The sequence below is a fragment of the Salvelinus alpinus genome, chromosome 25 (genome assembly GCF_045679555.1).
Source record: "Salvelinus alpinus chromosome 25, SLU_Salpinus.1, whole genome shotgun sequence".
In the NCBI taxonomy this organism is placed as follows: domain Eukaryota; kingdom Metazoa; phylum Chordata; class Actinopteri; order Salmoniformes; family Salmonidae; genus Salvelinus; species Salvelinus alpinus.
Genome location: NC_092110.1, coordinates 15831343 through 15852381, shown reverse-complemented (window position 1 = coordinate 15852381; position 21039 = coordinate 15831343). Strand labels below are relative to the sequence as shown.

At 40.6% G+C, this 21039-nt stretch overlaps 2 protein-coding genes across 2 annotated transcripts in view; both read right to left on the bottom strand.

Moving 5' to 3' along the window:
• The window catches only part of LOC139553456 (leucine-rich repeat and immunoglobulin-like domain-containing nogo receptor-interacting protein 2), a 40144-nt gene extending 27900 nt beyond the window's left edge, over positions 1-12244 (bottom strand). The window contains exon 1 of the mRNA XM_071365778.1: positions 11741-12244. The gene's annotated coding sequence lies outside the window, so the exon portion shown is untranslated. The remainder of the gene's footprint in view (positions 1-11740) is intronic.
• A 3949-nt stretch (positions 12245-16193) lies between these two features.
• Positions 16194-20708, bottom strand: LOC139553449 (eukaryotic translation initiation factor 4E-like). Its single transcript, XM_071365768.1, has 7 exons — positions 20607-20708; positions 19712-19818; positions 18440-18535; positions 18192-18255; positions 17890-18003; positions 17587-17726; positions 16194-17406 (listed from the first exon to the last, which is right to left on the bottom strand). Exons 1-7 carry the CDS (start codon positions 20622-20624, stop codon positions 17292-17294), a joined length of 654 nt encoding a protein of 217 aa, XP_071221869.1. The 5' UTR covers positions 20625-20708; the 3' UTR covers positions 16194-17291.
• Between the last annotated feature and the right edge of the window lie 331 nt (positions 20709-21039).

Genomic DNA, 21039 nt, shown 5'->3' with positions numbered 1-21039 from the left:
AAAATAAATAAATAAATAAAATAAAAAAGTCTAAAAGTATTTTGTTTAAATATACTTAAGTATCAAAAGTAAATGTAATTGCTAAAATATTGTCATGCCCTGACCTTAGTTATCTATGTTTTCTTTATTATTTTGGTTAGGTCAGGGTGTGACTAGGGTGGGTATGCTAGTTTCGATTGTCTAGGGTTTTTGTAAGTCCAGGGTATGTAGGTCTAGGTGATGTGTAGGTTTATGGTGGCCTGATATGGTTCCCAGTCAGAGGCCGCTGTTTATCGTTGTCTCTGATTGGGGATCATATTTAGGTAGCCATTTTCCCTTTTGTGTTCATGGGTTCTTGTCTATGTGTAGTTGCCTGTTAACACTCATTTTGTATAGCTTCACGGTTCGTTTTGTAATTTTGTTATTTTTGTTCTGTGTTCATTCTTATATTAAAGAAGAATGTACGTATACTACGCTGCGCCTTGGTCTCCTCCTTTTGACGGCCGTGACAAATATACTTAAGTATCAAAAGTAAAAGTATGAATCATTTCAAATTCCTTATACTAAGCAAACCAGATGGCGCACTTTTCGTGTTTTTTTATTTACAGATAGTCAGGGGTATGCTCCAAACCTCAGACATAATTTACAAACGAAGCATGTGTTTAGTGAATCCGCCAGATCAGAGACAGTAGAGATGACCAGGGATGTTCTCTTGATAAGTGTGAGAATTAGACAATTTTCGTGTTCTGCTAAGCAGCGAGACAATTTTCGTGTTCTGCTAAGCAGCTAAGTAACGAGTACTTTTGGGTGTCAGGGAAATGTATGGAGTAAAAAGTACATAATTTTATTTTGGAATGTAGTGAAGTAAACGTAAAAGTTGTCAAAAATATAAATAGTAAAGTACAGATATCCCAAAAAACGACTTAAGTAGTACTTTAAAGTATTTTTACTTAAGTACCTTACGCCACTGACAGCGGCCTCCATCAATGGAACAAGTTTAGATCCACCAAGACTCTTCCTAGAGCTAGCCACCAGGCTAAACTGAGCAATCAAGGGAGAAGGGCCTTGGTCAGGTAGGTGACCAAGAACTCGATGGTCACTCTGAAATAGCTCCAGAGTTCCTCTGTGGAGATGGGAGAACCTTCCAGAACTACAACCATCTCTGCAGCACTCCACCAATCAGGCCTTTATGCTAGAGTGGCCAGACGGAAGCCACTACTTAGTAAAAGGCACATGACAGCTCGCTTGCAGTTTGCCAAAAGGTACCTAAAGACTCTCAGACCATGAGAAACAAGAATCTCTGGTCTGATGAAACCAAGATTGAACTCTTGGCCTGAATGCCAAGGGTTATGTCTGGAGGAAACCTGGCACAATCCCGATGGTGAAGCATGGTGGTGGCAGCATCATGATGTGTGGATGTTTTTCAGCTGTAGGGACTGGAAGACTAGTCAGGATCGAGGGAAAGATGAACGGAGCAAAGTACAGAGTGATCCTTGATGAAAACCTGCTCCAGAGTGCTCAGGACCTTAGACTGGGGTGAACCCTAAGCACACAGCCAAGACAACACAGGAGTGGCTTCAGGAAAAGTCTCTGAGTGTCCTTGAATGGCCCAGCCAGAGCGCGGACTTGAATCCGAATTAACATCTCTTGAGAGACCTGAAAATAGCTGTGCAGCAACGCTCCCCATCCAACCTGACAGAGCTTGAGAGGATCTTCAGAGAAGAATGGGAGAAACTCTCCAAATACAGGTGTGCCAAGCTTGTAGCGTCACACCCAAGACGACTCGATGCTGTAATCGCTGCCAAATGTGCTTCAACAAAGTACTGAGTGAAGGGTCTGAACATTTCTAAAAACTTGTTTTTGTTTTGTCATTATGGGGAATTGTGTGTAGATTGATGAGGAAATAAACTATATAATCAATTTTAGAATAAGGCTAAAACATAACAAAATTAGGAAAAGTCAAGGGGTCTGAATACTTTTCAAATGCACTGTATATACTGTATATATCTCTACCATCCCCAAGTTAAATGTAATTTACAAGGGTGTGCTGGTTACTAGAAGCCTATAGATTGAAGGAGAGGGGAGAGTCACACTTAACACTGTAGTGGATACATCTCAGATCCTGGTATGCTAATTAATCCCCAAAGTAGCTGACGAGGAATGCTGACACATTTCACAAGATTAGGGAGAAGCAACACACTTGCAACACTCCTGCTTCAAATGATCAATGTCCCAACAGCGGCCATGCTCTTAGCTCAGTCACTCATTCCTGCAATGCAATGCTCATAAATATTTGTTCTGCCAAAACTCACTCTCTGAACACTCTCTCATTATTCTCCCAGTACTTGCTTATCAAATACTCACTTTCCACCGATGTACTCTACCCTACATTGTCCCCTAAGCCCGTTCTCTCTCCCAACAGTAACTCTGAATTCAGTCACAACACTCCAATATTTCACTTTCTCATTATTCTCTCCTCATATTTCACTCTCCAGCGTGCCATGGACCTGAATATTACCTCAGATGAATCAGCTTGGAGAATTATGAGAAACAATGAATATTTATTTTGTTTGCAGAATGTTCGAGGAATTACCTCTATAGGGCAGCACCTACATTACAGTAAACGGTGGGGATGTGCAACAGGGACCTTGCCTCTGAGCAAAAAGTGGTTGAGTCAAATGTGTTTCCTTGCTATCACTACTTACTTTATCAACCTAATCACATTCGATCAAAGTACACTGTAGAAAATGAGATGTTGAATCTACTTTTATAAAATTAAGGCAATAATTAATACACAATATTACTGAATATATGTAATTTCCTATGTTTTTGAGTAAAAACACAATAAGTTATTCAAATGTAAATAATCCAGGGAAATAAGACTAGCCATAAAAATAAGTGGGTTTTACTGATAATATAAACATATATGTGTTTTACTTCATCTCTCTGATTAGTTACTTTCTGTGATTGTATCTTAATCTTTAACATTGTTTAAAGTTAAATGTAACTAAATGTAATCTATGTAATCCCCAAAAGTTATTATTTATCATGTAATGCTGCACACTCCAAGAAAGGTTAAAACCGCAGCCTTTCTGGTAAAAAATAGTTATAAATTCCTGTGGTGTAGTCACTTTTGAGGACACCAACTCAGGTACAAAGTACAAATATGACAAAAATATGAAATATTTTATATTATGTATTTCCTATTCAATAAAACTGTGTGACTAAGGCTTGAAATGACTTATATTTTTTCTAAATATAGTATAATAAAATTATAAAACGACTAACTATAATATTTCACCTTATAACTGTAAAATACATATTTGTATGTTTAGTGTTAGAGAAAATGTGCATATTTTCTGAAGGTTTCTCTTGATCAGAACACCTGCCCCCATCGCTGTGAACATCTCACAGAGCTCTAGCTTGGCTTTCGGCACTTTTTAGGAACTCGCCTTTCATCTCATATTAGTCTTATCCATCTATGACAAACAGAAAGTGTTTTTTAAATTTATTTTTAATCTATGAATTATTTTAGACGAATGGCTATAAATCAATCTCTAAATGTGCTACCATGATGAAATTCCTTGAGCGGAGGACGTGGAGGCCTCAAGCGGAGAAATTATTTAAAGATTTTATTTTGTATTTTTTGTATTATTATTAATACAAAGTAATAATTATGCCCAGCTCATGAGGCCCATTGATGATGCAATTGCCTCTTCTGCCTAATGGTAAGTTTGCCAGTGCCTGTCATTAAGACTGATGGTTGTGGAAATAGGTGGTCTTATTATTGAACGTCCATTTGCCTGACGGTTTTGATATCCGTTCATCATGATCCATTACACCTCATGGCACAACAAGCTGCCTAATACTAATATATACAGTGCATTCGAAAAGTATGTAGATCCCTTGACTTTTTCTAAATGTTGTTACTTTACAGCCTTATTCTAAAATGGCTTAAATAAAAACAAATCCTCATCAATCAACACACAATACCCCGTAATAACATAGCGAAAACAGGTTTTTTGAAATGTTTGCAAATGTATTAAAATTAGCTCAGGTGCATGCTGTTTCCATTGATCATCCTTGAGATGTCTCTACAACTTGATTGAGGCCCACCTGTGGTAAATTCAATTGATTCGACATGATTTGGAAAGGCACACACCTGTCTATATAAGGTCCCACAGTTGACAGTGCATGTCAGAGCAAAAGCCAAGCCATTAGGTCAAAGGAATTGTCCGTGGAGCACCGAGACAGGATTGTGTCAAAGCACAGATCTGGGGAGGGTACAAAAACATTTCTGCAGCATTGAGGGTCCCCAAGAACACAGCGGCCTCCATCATTCTTAAATGGAAGACGTTTGGAACCACCAAGACTCTTCCTAGAGATGACCGCCTGGCCAAACTGAGCAATCGGGGAGAAGGGTATTGGTCATGGAGGTGACCAAGAACCCGATGGTCATTCTGACAGAGCTCCAGAGTTCCTCTGTGGAGATAGGAGAACCTTCCAGAAGGACAACCATCTCTGCATCACTCCACCAATCAGGCCTTTATGGTAGAGTGGCCAGAGAGAAGCCACTCCTCAGTAAAAGGCACATGACAGCCCGCGAGGAGTTTGCCAAAAGTCACCAAAAGGACTCTCAGACCATGAGAAACAAGATTCTTTGGTCTGATGAAACCAAGATTTAACTCTTTGAACTCCTGAATGCCAAGTGTCACGACTGGAGGAAACCTGGCACCATCCCTACGGTGAAGCATGGTGGTGGCAGCATCATGCTGTGGGGATGTTTTTCAGCGGGAGGGACTGGGAAACTAGTCCGGATCGAGGGAAAGATGAACGGAGCAAAGTACAGAGTGATCCTTAATGAAAACCTGCTCCAGAGCGCTCAGGACCTCAGACTGGGGCGAAGGTTCACCCTCCAACAGGACAACCACCCTAAGCACACAGCCAAGACAACGCATGAGCGGTTTTGGGACAAGTCTCTGAATGTCCTTAAGTGGCCCAGCCAGAGTCCGGTCTTGAACACGATCTAACATCTCTGAAGAGACCTGAAAATAGCTATGCAGCGACCCATCTAACCAGACATGACGTGTAATGGATCATCATGCCTTCATTTCTCAGAACAAGAATAGACTGATGAGTTTCGGAAGAAAGTTCTTTGTTTCTGGCCATTTTGAGCCTGTAATCGAACCCACAAATGCTGATGCTCCAGATACTCAACTAGTCTAAAGAAGGCCAATGTTATTGCTTCTTTAATCACGACAATAGTTTTCAGCTGTGCTAACATAATTGCAAAAGGGTTTTCTAATGATCAATTAGCCTTTTAAAATTATAAACTTGGATTAGCTAACACAACATGCGATTGGAACACAGGAGTGATGGTTGCTGATAATGGCGATCTGTACGCCTATGTAGATATTCCATTAAAAAATCTGCCATTTCCAGCTACAATAGTCATTTACAACATTAACAATGTCTACACTGTATTTCTGATCAATTTTATGTTATTTTAATGGACAAAAAAGTGTTTTTCTTTAATAAACAAGGACATTTCTAAGTGACCCAACATTTTTGAACGGTAGTGTATACATGTCTTTCTTCAAACATGTATACTGAGTGTAAAAATCATTAAGAACACCTGCTCTTTCCATGACATCCAGGTGAAAGCTGTGATCCCTTATTGATGTCACTTCAATCAGTGTAGATGAAGGGGAGGAAACAGGTTAAAGAAAGATTTTTAAGCCTTGAGACAATTGAGACATGGATTGTGTATGTGTGCCATTCAGAGGGTGAATGTGCAATATAGAACATTTAAGTGCCTTTGAGCGGAGTATGGTAGTAGGTGCCAGGCGCACCGGTTTGTGTCAAGAACTGCAACGCTTCTGGGTTTTTCATGCTCAACAGTTTCTTGTGTGTATCAAGAATGGTCCACCACCCAAAGGACATTGAACTGTGGGAAGCATTGGAGTCAACATGCCCCAGTATCCCTGTGGAAGGCTTTAGACACCTTGTAGAGTCCATGCACAGACAAATTAGGGCTGTTCTGAGGGCAAAAGGGGTAGGGGGGAGTGCAACTCAATATTAGGAAGGTGTTCTTAATGTTTTGTACACTCAATGTATACAACATTGTGTAAAATAATCATGTTGAATTAACCACAATCCTCTAAAAACAGAGCCATGTGGCAAGTTGTTGCAAGAACTTAAAATATTATTAAAATGCAGTAAATTAAATCAATATTCTCTATCTGTGGTTATCCTTATAAAATATACTTACATTCTAAGCAACATGTTAAGTTGGATTTATTCAGAAATGTTTTGGTAAAATGAAATAAAAAAATAATTTAAATGACTTGCATAAATGTTATTAAGTATATGGTTTTTGGGGGTCAATTTCAATTCACCCCTGAATAATTTTTTACAGTGTAGCTGGTTCAGTGAATTTGCATCTATGTAGAGTTTATGTCTCATTTTTACCCAGATATCAACAAGAATCAACAATAGGATTTCAAGAGTTGGTTTATAATGTATTCAAAGTGTGTTACACACAGGTGGTTCAAAAAAAAGTGTCAACAGTAATTATTTCCTGATATAGCCCACGTATCAAATTAACAGTAAGTAAACCAAAAGAGGTCACAACCATTATAGGGCATGTGAAGTCTCTGGTGCAAACTAGTGTCATCCTTCTTTTTTTAATGTCATAACATTAGTCCTATTTTTATGTGCTGTCTGTATAGCTAAATCTGTCTATCGTTGCCAAGCCATGCATGTTACTTGGGTGTAACAGTCAACAAACATGGCTGGGAGGAGTACAAACAGATCTGAACCACCAAGCTATAAAGGAACAGCCTCACGATGAAGTTTAGATTTCATGACAACATTCCAGTACCTGGGAAATCATGAGCCTCTGGAAGCACCCTCCAGAAAGTATGTCACTTTATGAGTTCTTATACAATACTGTACTGCACTGGAAAATATCTTCCATATACAGTTGTGAGTGTGTGTGTATGTGTGTGTGTTTCGGGGGTGGGTATTCTGTACCAATTCAGGTTTCATGGCAGTCCAATTGATACCAGTGGTACGATGGGTAGCGTACCTGCCTGTGTGAGACAAAATAGGTCCTTTGTGCGTACAAATATGCCCTTGCTCTTGTGAATTATCTGCACAAGAGTGTTTCTGAGTCAAAACCTATTCACCGCAGACAGGAAAACCTTGAGTTTGTTGAAACGAACGCCTACAGAAGACTACATCTGCAATTCTAATTATCCCAGACTGAGGACACTACAGAGGAGCCTCGTCTCCCTGTCAGAACTACAAACCCAGTCGCCAATAACAACCAAACACCCCAGCTTGCCTCAGAGGAAGATGAGTGGCACAACTACGTTCAGAGAACTGTGCTACGTAGCACACCATCCATATTCAGTGTACGAGAGAAGGAAATGCTTGAGTGTGCCGACTGTTATCAGTATTCTGATCTATCTGCCACTCCCTTGTGTTCAGCTCATATCCTTGGTCTGATGTGGCTGTAAACTTTTATCAAATCAAAGCTTTACAAACTGCTTCCCTTGAATAAATGGCTGCAAAGTGTGGAACAAAAAACGATATGAGAGCTAAATGAGAGAACAACATGCCCATTGCCCCTCACGAGATATAGTTCTGTTCTCCTCTCTGATACAGGGGAGAAAACACATGTCTTTGTGAGAGGTATTGATGTGGTGAAAGCAGTGAACCTTTTGTTCAAACAGCTAACACAGCTCAGACACCCATACATACCCCACAAGACATACCACCAGAGGTCTCTTCACAGTCCCCAAGTCCAGTACAGACTATGGGAAACGCGCAGTATTACATAGAACCATGACTACATGCAACTCTCTTCCACATCAAGAAACTCAAGTGAGCAGTGAAATCAGATTTTAAAAACAGATAAAACAACACCTCATGGCACCACACGAACTGTGAAGAGACATGCACACAAACACGCATACGCACACACACTCTATCACACTCACTCTACACACACACACACACACACACACACACACACACAATGTAATATTGTATTATTGTAGTATTGTACATGTTAAATTGTAATTGTGTAATAATAGAGTAATAATGTAAACTGAACCAAAATATAAATACAACATGTAAAGTGTTTGTCCCATGTTTCATGAGCTGAAATATAAGATCCCAGAAATGTTCCATCTTCACAAAAAGGTTGTTTCTCTCAAATGTTGTGCACAAATTTGTTTACATCCCTGTTAGTGAGCATTTCTCCCTTGCCAAGATAATCCACCCACCTGACAGGTGTGGCATATCAAGAATCTGAATAAACAGCATGATCATTACACGGGTGCACCTTGTGCTGGGGACAATAAATGGCCACTCTAAAATGTGCATTGTTTTGTCACACAACACAATGCCACAGATGTCTCAAGTTTTGAGGGAGTGTGCAATTGGCATGCTGACTGCAGAAATGTCCACTAGAGCTGCTGCCAGAACATTCTATGTTCATTTCTCTACCATAAGCCGCCTCCAATGTTGTTTTAGAGAATTTGGCAGTACATCCAACCAGCCTCACAACCACAGACCACATGTAACCACGGCAGCCCAGGAACTCCACATCATGCTTCCTCACCTGCGGGATTGTCTGAGAACAGCCACCCGGACACCTGATGAAACTGTTGGTTTGCACAAGCAAATTATTTATGCCAATACCAGAAACCGTCTCAGGGAAACTCATCTGTGTGCTTAGTTGTCCTCACCAGGGTCTTGACCTGACTGCAGTTCGGCGTCGTAGCCGACTTCATTGAGAAAATGCTCACCATCAATGGCCACTGGCATGCTGGAGAACTGTGCTCTTCATGGATTAATCCAGGTTTCAACTGTACCGGGCAGATAGGAGGCAGTGTGAACAGAGTGGCCAGCAGCATACCACCCTGCATCCCAATGCTGGCTTGCCTCTGACGCTAAGCAGGGTTGGTCCTGGTCAGTACCTGGATGGGAGACCAGATGCTGCTGGAAGTGATGTTGGAAGGCCAGTAGGAAGCACTATTTCCTCTGGTTTAAAAAAAATATCCCAATTTAGTAATTGGGGACATTGCCCTGTGTAGGGTGCTGTCTTTTGGATGGGATGTTAAATGGGTGTTCGGACTCTCTGTAATCACTAAAGATCCCTTGGCAGTTATTGTAAGAGTAGGGGTGTTAACCATGGTGTGTCACGGCTAAATTCCCATTCTGAAACTCATACCATGATGGCCACCTGATCATCCCCAACTTACAATTGGCTCAATCATTTCCACTTTAACTATATGGTTATGGTATGTGCAGGCGTAAGCTAAGAACACAATTGCATTTTATCGATGGTAATTTGAATGCACAGAAATACTGTGATGAGATCCTGAGGCCCATTGTTGTGCCATTCATCTGCCGCCATCACCTCATGCTTCAGCATGATAATGCACACCCCCATGTTGCAAGGAACTGTACACAATTCCTAGAAACTGAAAATGTCCCAGTTCTTCCACGGCCTGCATACTCACCAGACATGTCACCCATTGAGCATGTTTGGGATGCTCTTGATCGAAGACAGCGTGTTCCAGTTCCCGCAAATATCCAGCAACTTCGCACAGCCATTGAAGAGGAGTGGGACAACATTCCACAGGGCACAGTGGAATATTTGCATGAGGCAAAAAAATGGTGGTCACATCAGATACTGCCTGATTTTCTGATCCACACACCTACTTTTTTTAAGGTATCTTTTATTTATTTCAATAGGCAAGTCAGTTAAGAACAAATTCTTATTTACAACAACGGCCTACCCCAGCCACATCAGGCCAATTGTGCACCGCCTTACGGGACTCCCAATCACAGCCGGTTATGATACAGCCTGGAATCAAACCAGGATCTGTAGTGCTGCTTTTAGCACTGAGATACAGTGCCTTAGACCACTGCGCCACTCAGGAGCCCAAGTGACTGTGACCAACAGATGCATATATGTATTCCCAGTATTGTCACGCCCTGACCATAGAGAGCCCTCGAGGTTCTCTATGGTGTAATAGGTCAGGGCGTGACTAGGGGGGTTTCTAGGTATCATATTTCTATGTTGGTGTGTGTGTATGGTTCCCAATTGGAGACTGCTGATAATCGTTGCCTCTAATTGGGGATCATACTTAGTGTGTCCTTTTCCCCACCTGCTATGGGGGATATTGTTTTGTATGAGTCTATGTGCGCTACGTATTTCACGATCGTTATATCTTTGTTGTTTTGGAAGTTTCACTATCATTAAAATGTGGAACTCTACTTACGCTGCGCCTTGGTCCAATTATTCATACGACAGTCGTGACAAGTATTGTGAAATCAATAGATTAGGGCCTAATGAATTTATTTAAATTGACTGATTTCCTTATAACTGTAACTCAGTAAAATCTTTGAAATTATTGCATCTTGCGTTTATATTTTTGTTCAGTGTAATGTCCTGTAAGATGTATTGGTTTATTTATCATGTAGGCTACATTTTTGTTGTGATGTAATTGTTTTATTTCTGTTTGTACCCCAGCAAGAGTAGCTGCTGCCTTGGCGTTACCACAGGTTGCCATGGTAACACCTCACACATTCTCTCATATCCCTGCGCGGGCAGCGGTAACGCCTCTTTACTGGAAACAGGGCTCCTCTTCCCTCCATTAGCAGCTCCAACAGACAGAATAGACAGACAGTAGGTCCAGCCTGGAGACCTCTTCAGTAGCATAGCTCATGTATAATTCAGATGGATTTGCTCATGTTTAACGTCAGGGGAGATGTGTGTATTAAGTTATGGGTTTTGCGAGCACTCATCTGCATGAAGGACTATGGCCACACAATATCTCACCTTATCTGCAAGCTTTCAAAAGTGCACTCATCCACATAGAAGAAATTCATACGCTAAGCTCACCTCATCAGGACAGCTCAGTGGGTAACTGACTCCCTCATCTATAAGTCGCATCCATACAGTTCACCTCTTCAGCAATTTTCATTAATTGCATATGTTTCATCCATGTTTCTCAACAATGCAGTTCATATCATCCACATACTTCATTCATTCATCCCATCCAGTTCATCTCAACCGCAATGTACTTTTCATACACACACACACACCTCATCCATAGACCTCATCCATGTCGTCAACCTCATCCAAAGACTTCATCAATTTATTCCGTCCATACAGTACTCCTCATCCATTAATTTCCTCCTCAATCTTATCCCCACTATTACTCACTTATACACTGATTTATAATCTGATTACAACAGTTACATATCCACAAAACTCACCTCATCAACAGAGCTATCCGCTCTGTCAACCTCAACCACACTTTCATCCTGACTCCCCAAATCCACTGATAGTCTCACACACAGCATCCACCTAATTTATATACGTACCTCATCCACTCATTTCACTTCACCCAGACAGTTCCCACTCGCCCCTATATCACTTATCCACATACCCCATCCACAACAGAATAGAAATACGCCTTTTCAGGAGGGTTTTCAACAAGAAAATTATGAAATCTCCTACCCTCACTCTCTCCTTCTGAAAGAGTGCCTATGCGCAAGAGAAGACAGACTTTGGAGAAAGGATCATTCCAGTCAAATCTTCCCTGTGTTAGAAATGTCAGTTACAGATTTGAAACACGAGTACAGTTGGTAAGAATTCTCCCCTCTGGAAAAAAAGACAATTCCTTAATAATATGGTATATTCTCAGTGACAGGTATATTTTGAGGTGATTCTTACCTTTAAGTGCTGCTCCTCATTCCAAAATCCATACTCCAGATTAGCTCACTGAGGGTCACGCAGCCAAGCTGACACACGCACACAGACTTACTCTAACATGCACACACAGCTTCCGAGTGCCCGCTCAATCCGCTTTGTGTCAGCCCCTTCTACTCTGCCCTTCATGGGAACAATATACTTTAATCTCACTATCTCTTTGATTACTGTGCATTTCATTCCCACGGTTGCACTCCTAATTTCTCCCACTATTCTAACGAGCCATCTCGAAAGCCTTGTGAAAACACTGGAACAGGCGGGCGACTGAGGGGGGATGAGCTGAGATGAGGCAGAGAGAGAGAAAGGGAAAGAGAGAAATAGAGAAAGGCTCTTCATTGGTGTGAGCTCCTTTGTTGAGGCGCGGCAGGGGTTCAGTTATCCCCCTTGCTCTACTGATCCTCCCCCCTCTTCACTCTACTCTTGCTCATCACCTGTGATCAGCCCTCGCCCTACCTCAGCGCTCTGAATGGGTGAAGAAAAACCTACAGGGAGGGCTTTTACTCCTCCCCTCTCTATTTCATAGCCTCTCTCTCTGTCCCTCTAAGCTTCTCTCTGACACATCTGCTCAAAAAGGTTTTTTATACCTCTCCCTGGCTTTCTCTTTCACCTCTCTCCATCTCGCTCTCTTTAATTCAATTTCTCTCTTTCCTTAATATTTTCGGACACATCCTCCTCTAACTATATCTCTGGAGACTGGTATGTGCACGGTACAAAGAGGAGTCCTGATTGCTGTGGTAATAGAGGTAGTAGGTGAAATAGGGGTGGAAAGGCTGTGCTATTGATTCTGCTTGCTTCATTAGCATGTACCTGTGGGGTTAGCATCTCTGAGGGTTAGCTACCCTACTGTAGCTAGCCCTCTGCTTCTCCCCGCGGTGACAGACCGCCTTTGCTGCCTCCCTCTGAGCCAGCTGACACAGAGGACTGAAGAGGGAGACCAAAATAGACGCAGCATCCCACTGCCCTAGACTTAAGGAAATGGCAGAACTATGACATGACATCCATGCTGCTTTGTGTAGGAAGCATAACACATCAATGTTACTCCATAATGTGCAGTGGGAAACATCTAAGCTGTTCCATAATTCAGGCACAAGCATTTCTATAATTAGTGTACAACCCCTATTGTTTTCAATAATTAAATGTAAATACCATCTAGTATTTTCAAGTAAACAACATATTCTGATTTGCAATTCTATGCAAGATGGCATAAAATATCAATGCAGGTCTACATTTAGCAGTTCAACAAATGTACCATTTCAGGAAATAACATCCATGCTCTTTTGGCTCATGCACCCTCTAACCAGAACCATACATCTGCTTCTTCCTTTTGGATAGAGTACACTTCACCACTGGTGTGCTTTGCCAAAGAGCTCTATTTTCATGTCATCTGATCATAGCACTGGTTCCAATTGAAGTGCCAATGCCGTTTATCAAACTCCAAGCGATGCTAAGGTCAGATGACAAGAAAATAAAGCTATTTTGCCATGCACACCAGTAGTGGATTTGGTGTTGAAAAACAGAAGCATATGCAGAAAAGTACCTCATACCTACGGTAAAATTGACCACAAGTTCGACATTTTGCAATGGCCATCTCAGTCTCCCGACTTGAATCCATTTGAAAACCTGTGGTTTTAATTGAAGAGGGCAGTCCATAAACGCAGACGAAGGTAATCAAGGTTCTGGAAAGATTCTGTATGGAGGAATGGTCTAAGATCCCTACCAACGTGTTCTTCAATCTCATAAAACATTTTAGAAAAAGGCTCAGTGTTGTTATCCTCGCAAGGGGAGAGTGCTGGAGTATTGAAAACATGAGTGTCAATCATTTTGACCCCTAGGAATTTTTTTTTTTTTACTTGTTAAACAAAATGTCTTTCTCTGAGCAATTGTATTAGTATAAAATAATATAATTTCCCTATAACATTTTTATAAATAAAATAAAGCACAGTATTTGTATTATTTATTTTATACAGTCTCTTTTGCTCTTCTTTATCAAGGCTGCCAGTAAATATGTACCTGACTGTAATTCTATACCAAAGGCATTAAACTAAATCCTTCGCACCTTGGAACACAACCTTAGAAAGTCCTTAAGTGGTTCTCTGATTATCCTTTCCATCCCCATAATCCCATATAACAAATTCTCCCATTGATCCTGACGGGAGTGAAATGAAAGCCCCGACCAGACCCCCTGGAAATTGATCACCTGTCATCCTCTCCACTATAGCCTACAATACAAGGACAGAACGGAATAGATATGTAAACTCTAAACAGGACTTTGTCTCCTGTGTGTATGCTAACATCTGCAGTCCTGAGAGCAATGCCATAGTACTATGATGTATTAAACGTTTATGTACTGCTTTGGAATGCAGTATATGAGTTATGAATTAATTATTATCCTGGTGCCCCCTTGAAATCAAATATGTTTTGCAAATGATAAAGTCTTATACTCAGCTGGCCACTCACCGGTTTTTGTGTTAAATGCTCTACAACAAAGCTTTCTTAGTGTCTAACAAGCTTTCTCTGCCCTTAACCTTCTTCTGAACACCTCGAAAACAAATGTCATGTGGTTTGGTAAGAAGAATGCCCCTCTCCCCACAGATGTGATTATTACCTCTGAGGGTTTAGAGCTTGATGTAGTCACCTCATACAAGTACTTGGGAGTATGGCTAGACGGTTCACTGTCCTTCTCTCAGCACATATCAAAGCTACAGGCTAAAGTTAAATCTAGACTTGGTTTCCCCCTATCGTAATCGCTCCTCTTTCACCCAGCTACCAAACTAACCCTGATTCAGATGACCATCCTACCCATGCTCGATTATGGAGACGTAATTTATAGATCAGCAGGTAAGGGCGGCTAGATGTTCTTTACCATTCGGCCATCAGATTTGCCACAAATGCTCCTTATAGGACACATCACTGCACTCTATACTCCTCTGTAAACTGGTCATCTCTGTATACCAGTCGCAAGACCTACTGTTTGATGCTTATTTATAAAACCCTCTTAGGTCGCCTATCTGAGATATTTACTGCAGTCCTCATCCTCCACATACAACACCTGTTCTGCTAGTCACATTCTGTTAAAGGTCCCCAAAGCACACACATCCCTGGGTCGCTCGTCTTTTCAGTTCGCTGGAGCAAGCGACTGGAACAAGCTGCAAGAAACTCTCAAACTGGACAGTTTTATCTCAATCTCTTCATTCAAAGACTCAATCATGGACACTCTTACTGACAGTTGTGGCTGCTTTGCGTGATGTATAGTTGTCTCTACCTTCTTGCCCTTTGTGCTGTTGACTGTGCCCAATAATGTTTGTACCATGCTCTGCTGCTGCCATGTTGCGTTGCTACCATGTTGTTGTCATGTTGTGTTGATGCTACGTTGTTGTCTTAGGTCTCTCTTTATGTAGTGTTGTGTTGTCTCTCTTGTCGTGATGTGTGTTTTGTCCTATATTTTATTTTTAATCCCAGTCCCCGTCCTCGCAGGAGGCCTTTTGGTAGGCCGTCATTGTAAATAAGAATGTGTTCTAAACTGACTTGCCTAGTTAAATAAAGGTTAAATAAAACTTTAAAAATTAAGCACTCCTTACATAGGTACCCTTGAAATAAAGTTTTACTGTTAAGGGTTTGTTTTTGTTGGACTTCTTTATGTCTGATTCAAAGTCTACATTTCAAAATAACACCTCTGGAAAAGACACCCACTGTGCGTGCAATTTTCAAAATTGTAGCCTTGCCCATTTGATTAGCAACCTTGGCAGAAAGCCAAAAATTCACCTCTTATCACTGGATCAGACATTCATTTTTTAGATCTAGTTGTATGCAGTGGATCTAGTTGATGCTGGTTTGCAGAGAACTGACAATCAAGGTCCCATACTGATTGGTCAAATAAGCACCTATACAAAGATTGGCTATACGTCACTATGGGGTCATAGCACCCTCTAGATGGAAGAAAAGATGAAACTTGGTGACTTCATTCAGATGAGTGAATTACTGACCCTAACAGTAAAGCAATTGGATAATACTTCAAACTGAAGTGCAAAGCTCAGTTTATTTATGAATTGGGAATAAAATACCCAAATGCATTTCATAATGTATGAATGTTGAACAGCAGTTATGAAAGTAACTGGTAGCACTTGTGTTTGGCCAAAATAATGAAACATGCCTGGCATAATGGCAACTCATACTTTCATGAGCCATGAAATGGTAAGTATTTGAGCGCTCTAATTTGGTGTCATGACATTGTCATGGGTTGCCATTGTTGTAGGCTTTCATGAAATGATACAACAGGAGATATACTGTAGGTGTAGCGACTATAATATTGCTATATACATTGTTCAGCTCTACATTAAGTCTCTAGGGGTGACAGGGGCAGATCAACTAGCTATGGCAATGGCATATACTATATGATATTATATAATTAAAAATGATCTGAAGTCACAGAAAAACTTTATTTAGACTCATTAGTGCTGTGTTTCCATTGCAGGCAGAAACCAATCACTAAGAAATGTATATATTGCAATACAGCATCACTGTAAGTCAAATATCAAACCATTTCTAACAAGGACTGTACAAATTACAAGTTGCAAAAAGTATTCCATAATATAAAAACAGCTTCTACCGAATTGCAAAACCAAAGTTTTAATCATGTAGTTAACAAAGACTAATTGAGTCATGAAATTATCAGAAAGGCTTGATTACATGCGCTTGAGGTTTAAAGGAGAAGTCTTTTTTTTTTTTTTACAACCAAATCCCTATTTTTGATGTAAATGGCATGTTATAGAACGGCCCCTAAACTACACAAGGATGAAGAAGTGATTTGCTGGTTGGGGTAAGTTTCTCAAAAACAAGTGACATCACAAAAAGGATATTCTATAACATGTCATTTAGCAATTTTTTTTTTAAAGAGATCTGGTTGCAAAAAAAACGTATTACAAAAAACAAATCACCTTTAAGGCCATAGCACAGAACAAGTAAAAAAAATTGCTAAAAAGCTATTTGGTATAATAAATTAAAAAAGTGTAACATCATTAATGATTACAGCAATTACAATGCTGTATACAAGGGCACTGAAAAATGTTTTCGTTTTATTTTTGCATTTCAAATGAATTCCCTGCCATTAAATAAATCAACAAAATAATTTTCTTTATAAGAGCACTCAGAACATCTTACATTTCCTACTATGAACAGTCTTCATTTGCATTTTGAGGTTTGCATGTTCACCTGTGTGGCTATGACATGTGGATTAATAGCATTGGCAGGTGTGTGTGTGTGTGTGTGTGTGTGTGTGTGTGTGTGTGTGTGTGTGTGTGTGTGTGTGTGTGTGGGGGGGGGGGGGTTCCAGAGAAAGTAGTGTGTCCTGTTAATAACGTTTTTCCTGTGTTCACAGGTCTAGGGCTGTTTCTGTCGAAGCTTTGGTATATAGTCATGAGTTTTTCCCAGATTTCGTCACGCAGCCATTGCAGTTAAGTAAACAAAACCTACCCACAATGAAAAGTAGACAAAACAAAACAAGGCACACGGTTCATTTTCAGACAACAAACTTGTTTTTGGTGGTGGAGCCGCTCTTTGTGGAGGTGTCAGAGTGGGACTGGTAGCCAATGGTCATCTTCATGGGGATTCCCAAGCGCTCCTTATAGACTCTCCTGTTGACACACACAGGGCAATGAGACGGGAGGTGGTAGCAAAATAATTTTGAAATACTAAGACTATACACACTTTAGTAAGTCAATACATTTTCCTGAGGAGTCTGTTTTATAAAGCAAGAGCAAAGTTGGAACGCTAACTACACTAAGAAACATTGACTTCAAATTGATCCAACTTACCCTATGTGTGTTACGGCTTCCCTGTTGTCAAAGTCTGCTGTCCAGATGGCGATTTTGTCTCCTTTAGTGCGAATATTGACTACTGCGCCACACACTTCGTCACTATAGTCATCGAAAGCCTCCCCAACAAGGCAGAGAAGCTGGACAAGTGATGTGCCCGGAAAAAATATGGAACCATACATTAACATTTCAGTGGCATCACAGATTCCTTAATCCAGCTACACAGGTAGAAGCTTGAGGCTGTATGTCATTCCAAAATGTCCATGGACACACACACTGAGACATATACCCACACTAACTCACTGTTTCTAGCCAGAAGCGGTCCAGGTCTTGTCTCCTCTGCTGCTTGTTGAGCGTGATCAGCCAACGCCCTCCTTGCTTGTTTCGCTCATCCTCCCACATGGGCTCAATGCCATCCTGTCACACCAGAGGAGAGACACAGCTTTACTTGGTTTAAAACCACAGGAGAAGATGCCATGGCTGAACAGTCCTGAACAATTTCCTTCCAGGCACACTTTACAATTAGGCTTAGTTGCAAAGATACCATGAAGTTACATGGAATAAAATGGCTTCCTTGTTCGCTTTTTGAAATGCCACAAACCTACCTTAAAGAGGGAGTAGTCGCATCCAGATATCAGATTGCTTGACAACTGAATATGATTATACAGACTGAAATGACAAGATCATTTTCTTAGTACAACACACACAATTGCAGTATAGTGGGAAGGAACTGAACGCTATCAGGATGATGAAAGAAGACATGTTGGTATAATCTCCAATTATCCTTTTCATACTCAATCAATCCATGTCATCATTTTTTTTTTTTTTTTACTTTAGTCTTATTGATACTTACGCCCAGAAATCTTCAACCGTGTCAAACTTCGAGATGAGGCGGAGGTTTGCCTGCCATGTTTTGGTCTTATCATTTTTGAAGAACCAGAGAGACCATCTGTTGGGGCAAAACAGAAATGGGATTTGCATAAAGTAAACACTGGCTAATTAAACGGCTGGTAAACAAACGTAATCAACAGCCCATAAGCCTCAAAGCAAATTAGGAAGTTATGGATGATGGGGGGGGGGGGGGGGGGGATTGACACATGGTTCACTGCTTTGTGCCATATTCATTCAATGTCAAATCCTTAGGCAGTTCAACTGAGCTTGACTGCAGTTACAAAGTGAAATGCATAGTTGGTAATCACACAGACAGACCCAGCTTGTGTTATGAACACTTATTAGCTATAACAATAAAGTGAGTCGCACACTGTATATACAGTACCAGTCAAAACTGTGGACCCACCTACTCATTCATTGGTTTTTCTTTATTTTTACTATATTGTAGAATAAGAGTGAAGACATCAAAACTATGAAGTAACACATACGGAATCATGTAGTACCTAAAAAGGTGTTAAACAAATCAAAATATATTTTATATTCTTCAAAGTAGCCCCCCTTTGCCTTGATAACAGCTTGGCACACATTTTTGGCATTCTCTCAACCAGCTTAATGAGGAATGCTTTTCCAACAGTCTTGGAGTTCCCACATATGCAGAGTACTTATTGGCTGCTTTTCCTTCACTCTGCGGTCCAACTCATCCCAAAACCATCTCAATTGGGTAGAGGTCGGGTGATTGTGGAGACCAGGTCATCTGATGCAGCACTCCATCACTCTCCTTCTTGGTGGTTTTTGCGACTGCACTTGAAGAAACGTTAAAAGCTCTTGAAATGTTCCACATTGGCTGACCTTCATATCTTAAAGACCTGACGGACTGTCGTTTCTCTTTGCTTATTTGAGCTGTTCATGTCATAATATGGACATTTACCAAATAGCGCTATCTTCTGTATACCACCCCTACCTTGTCACAACAACTGATTGGCTCAAATGCATTGAGGAAAGAAATTCCACAAATTAACAAGGCACACGTGTTAATTGAAATGCATTCCAGGTGACTACCTAATGAAGCTGGTTGAGAGAATACCAAGAGTGTGCAAAGCTGTCATCAAGGCAAAGGGTGGCTACTTTGAAGAATCTCAAATATATAAAAAAAAGTTTCACAGGTAAACGTTCCTTAACACCGAGTAGCAGCCTGTAATGGTCATCAAAGAGCAGTAGCCTGGGTCAAACTTACTTGTTCTGTAGGGGGTGTTTGATGTAGCTCTCAGGGCTCACGATCTCCTGACCAGTCTCTGCTTCTGCTCCTTCTTCAGCATGTTGGGGTGGATTTAAATTGATTTCCTAGTGGAAAACAACTTGAAATTAGTAAGAAGTATGATCTTGCAGGACTGCCATGTCTTGGGTCATTGGTAAGTCTGATTGTTTTCGTTTTTATATACAACGCTGGGTTGAACGTGAGTATAGGTAATGACATCGGACTTTAGTTTTTTGCAACATAATTTCCAGACACTATTTACATAGGCTAGATGGTCCAACAGTATTTCAAATCAATGAAATAAACAGTTTACTTTCATCTATGGTGTAAATACTGTTGTGCGTAAATGTATTGCACCAGCCATAATGAAATGATTGGACAAGTTGGTGAACTGTCTAGCAGCTAGTTAGCTAGCTAGCCTAAAGTGGAAGCAACAGACTAGTCCAAGAAAGCCCAAGCTGACAACTAGCTAATTATACCATTTATAGTGCACTTTTTCTTTCATTAAAACACATTTGTTTGACAAAATACATAATGTTGAAAATGTACTACTAACATGTAGGTACGCGCAAATGCCCGACCGCGCAAATTTAACAGCTGTGACAACATGTACCGAACTTGTTGTTAGTTAGTTACAGTAGGCGATTCACATAGTTAGTGTACATTCCCCTCTCAGTTGTCTTTGCACTGCTTGGGTCGTGGCACAAAAAGTTTCTACAAGGGCAAGAATAGCCGAAAATACGACCATGTAAACATGCATTTCTTTCGAATTTATTAGATTCGAGCTATTAATATTACATTCTGGATAACAATGTATATTGGACAACGGATTCCAATAACGTTATAAAATATTTTCGTCGGTAAAGGTACTCACCGGTTCCGCGGTCGCCATCTTATGAGTCTCCGTGTAGAACGTTGAAATTCATTGGACCAGAGAGGAAGAGCGAAGAGAGAGGGATAAGGGTCGTCACTAGTTACCACATCCACAAAGTCATAACCCCGCCTATTTCTTAAATGTATGTTCTTAAAACGTGATTTTAAACCTAACCCAAACCTTAACCACACTGATAACCGTGTGCCTAACCCTAACCTTAAATTAAGGCCAAAAATCTTTTTTTTGTTTTCTTGATTGTCTACTATACTGTATAGCCCATTTTTACTTTGTGGCTGTGGTAACTAGGGATACCTGGGCCCTAAATCTGTCTTTTCCAGCAGGTGGCGTTTTTTTTCTTGCTCACCAAGCGACGAGTTTTTTTAATGGAAGTTGATGAGTGTCTAATTTGGTAAACACAATTTGAATGGTTTAT

What these genes read in the sequence shown, in the direction of transcription:
- LOC139553449 (XM_071365768.1), bottom strand. An exon ending in AAACACCCCCTACAGAACAA is followed by an intron (nt 18,536 to 19,711) that starts GTAAGTTTGACC and finishes TTGCCCCAACAG; the next exon opens with ATGGTCTCTCTGGTTCTTCA. An exon ending in ACCGCTTCTGGCTAGAAACA is followed by an intron (nt 17,727 to 17,889) that starts GTGAGTTAGTGT and finishes TCACTTGTCCAG; the next exon opens with CTTCTCTGCCTTGTTGGGGA.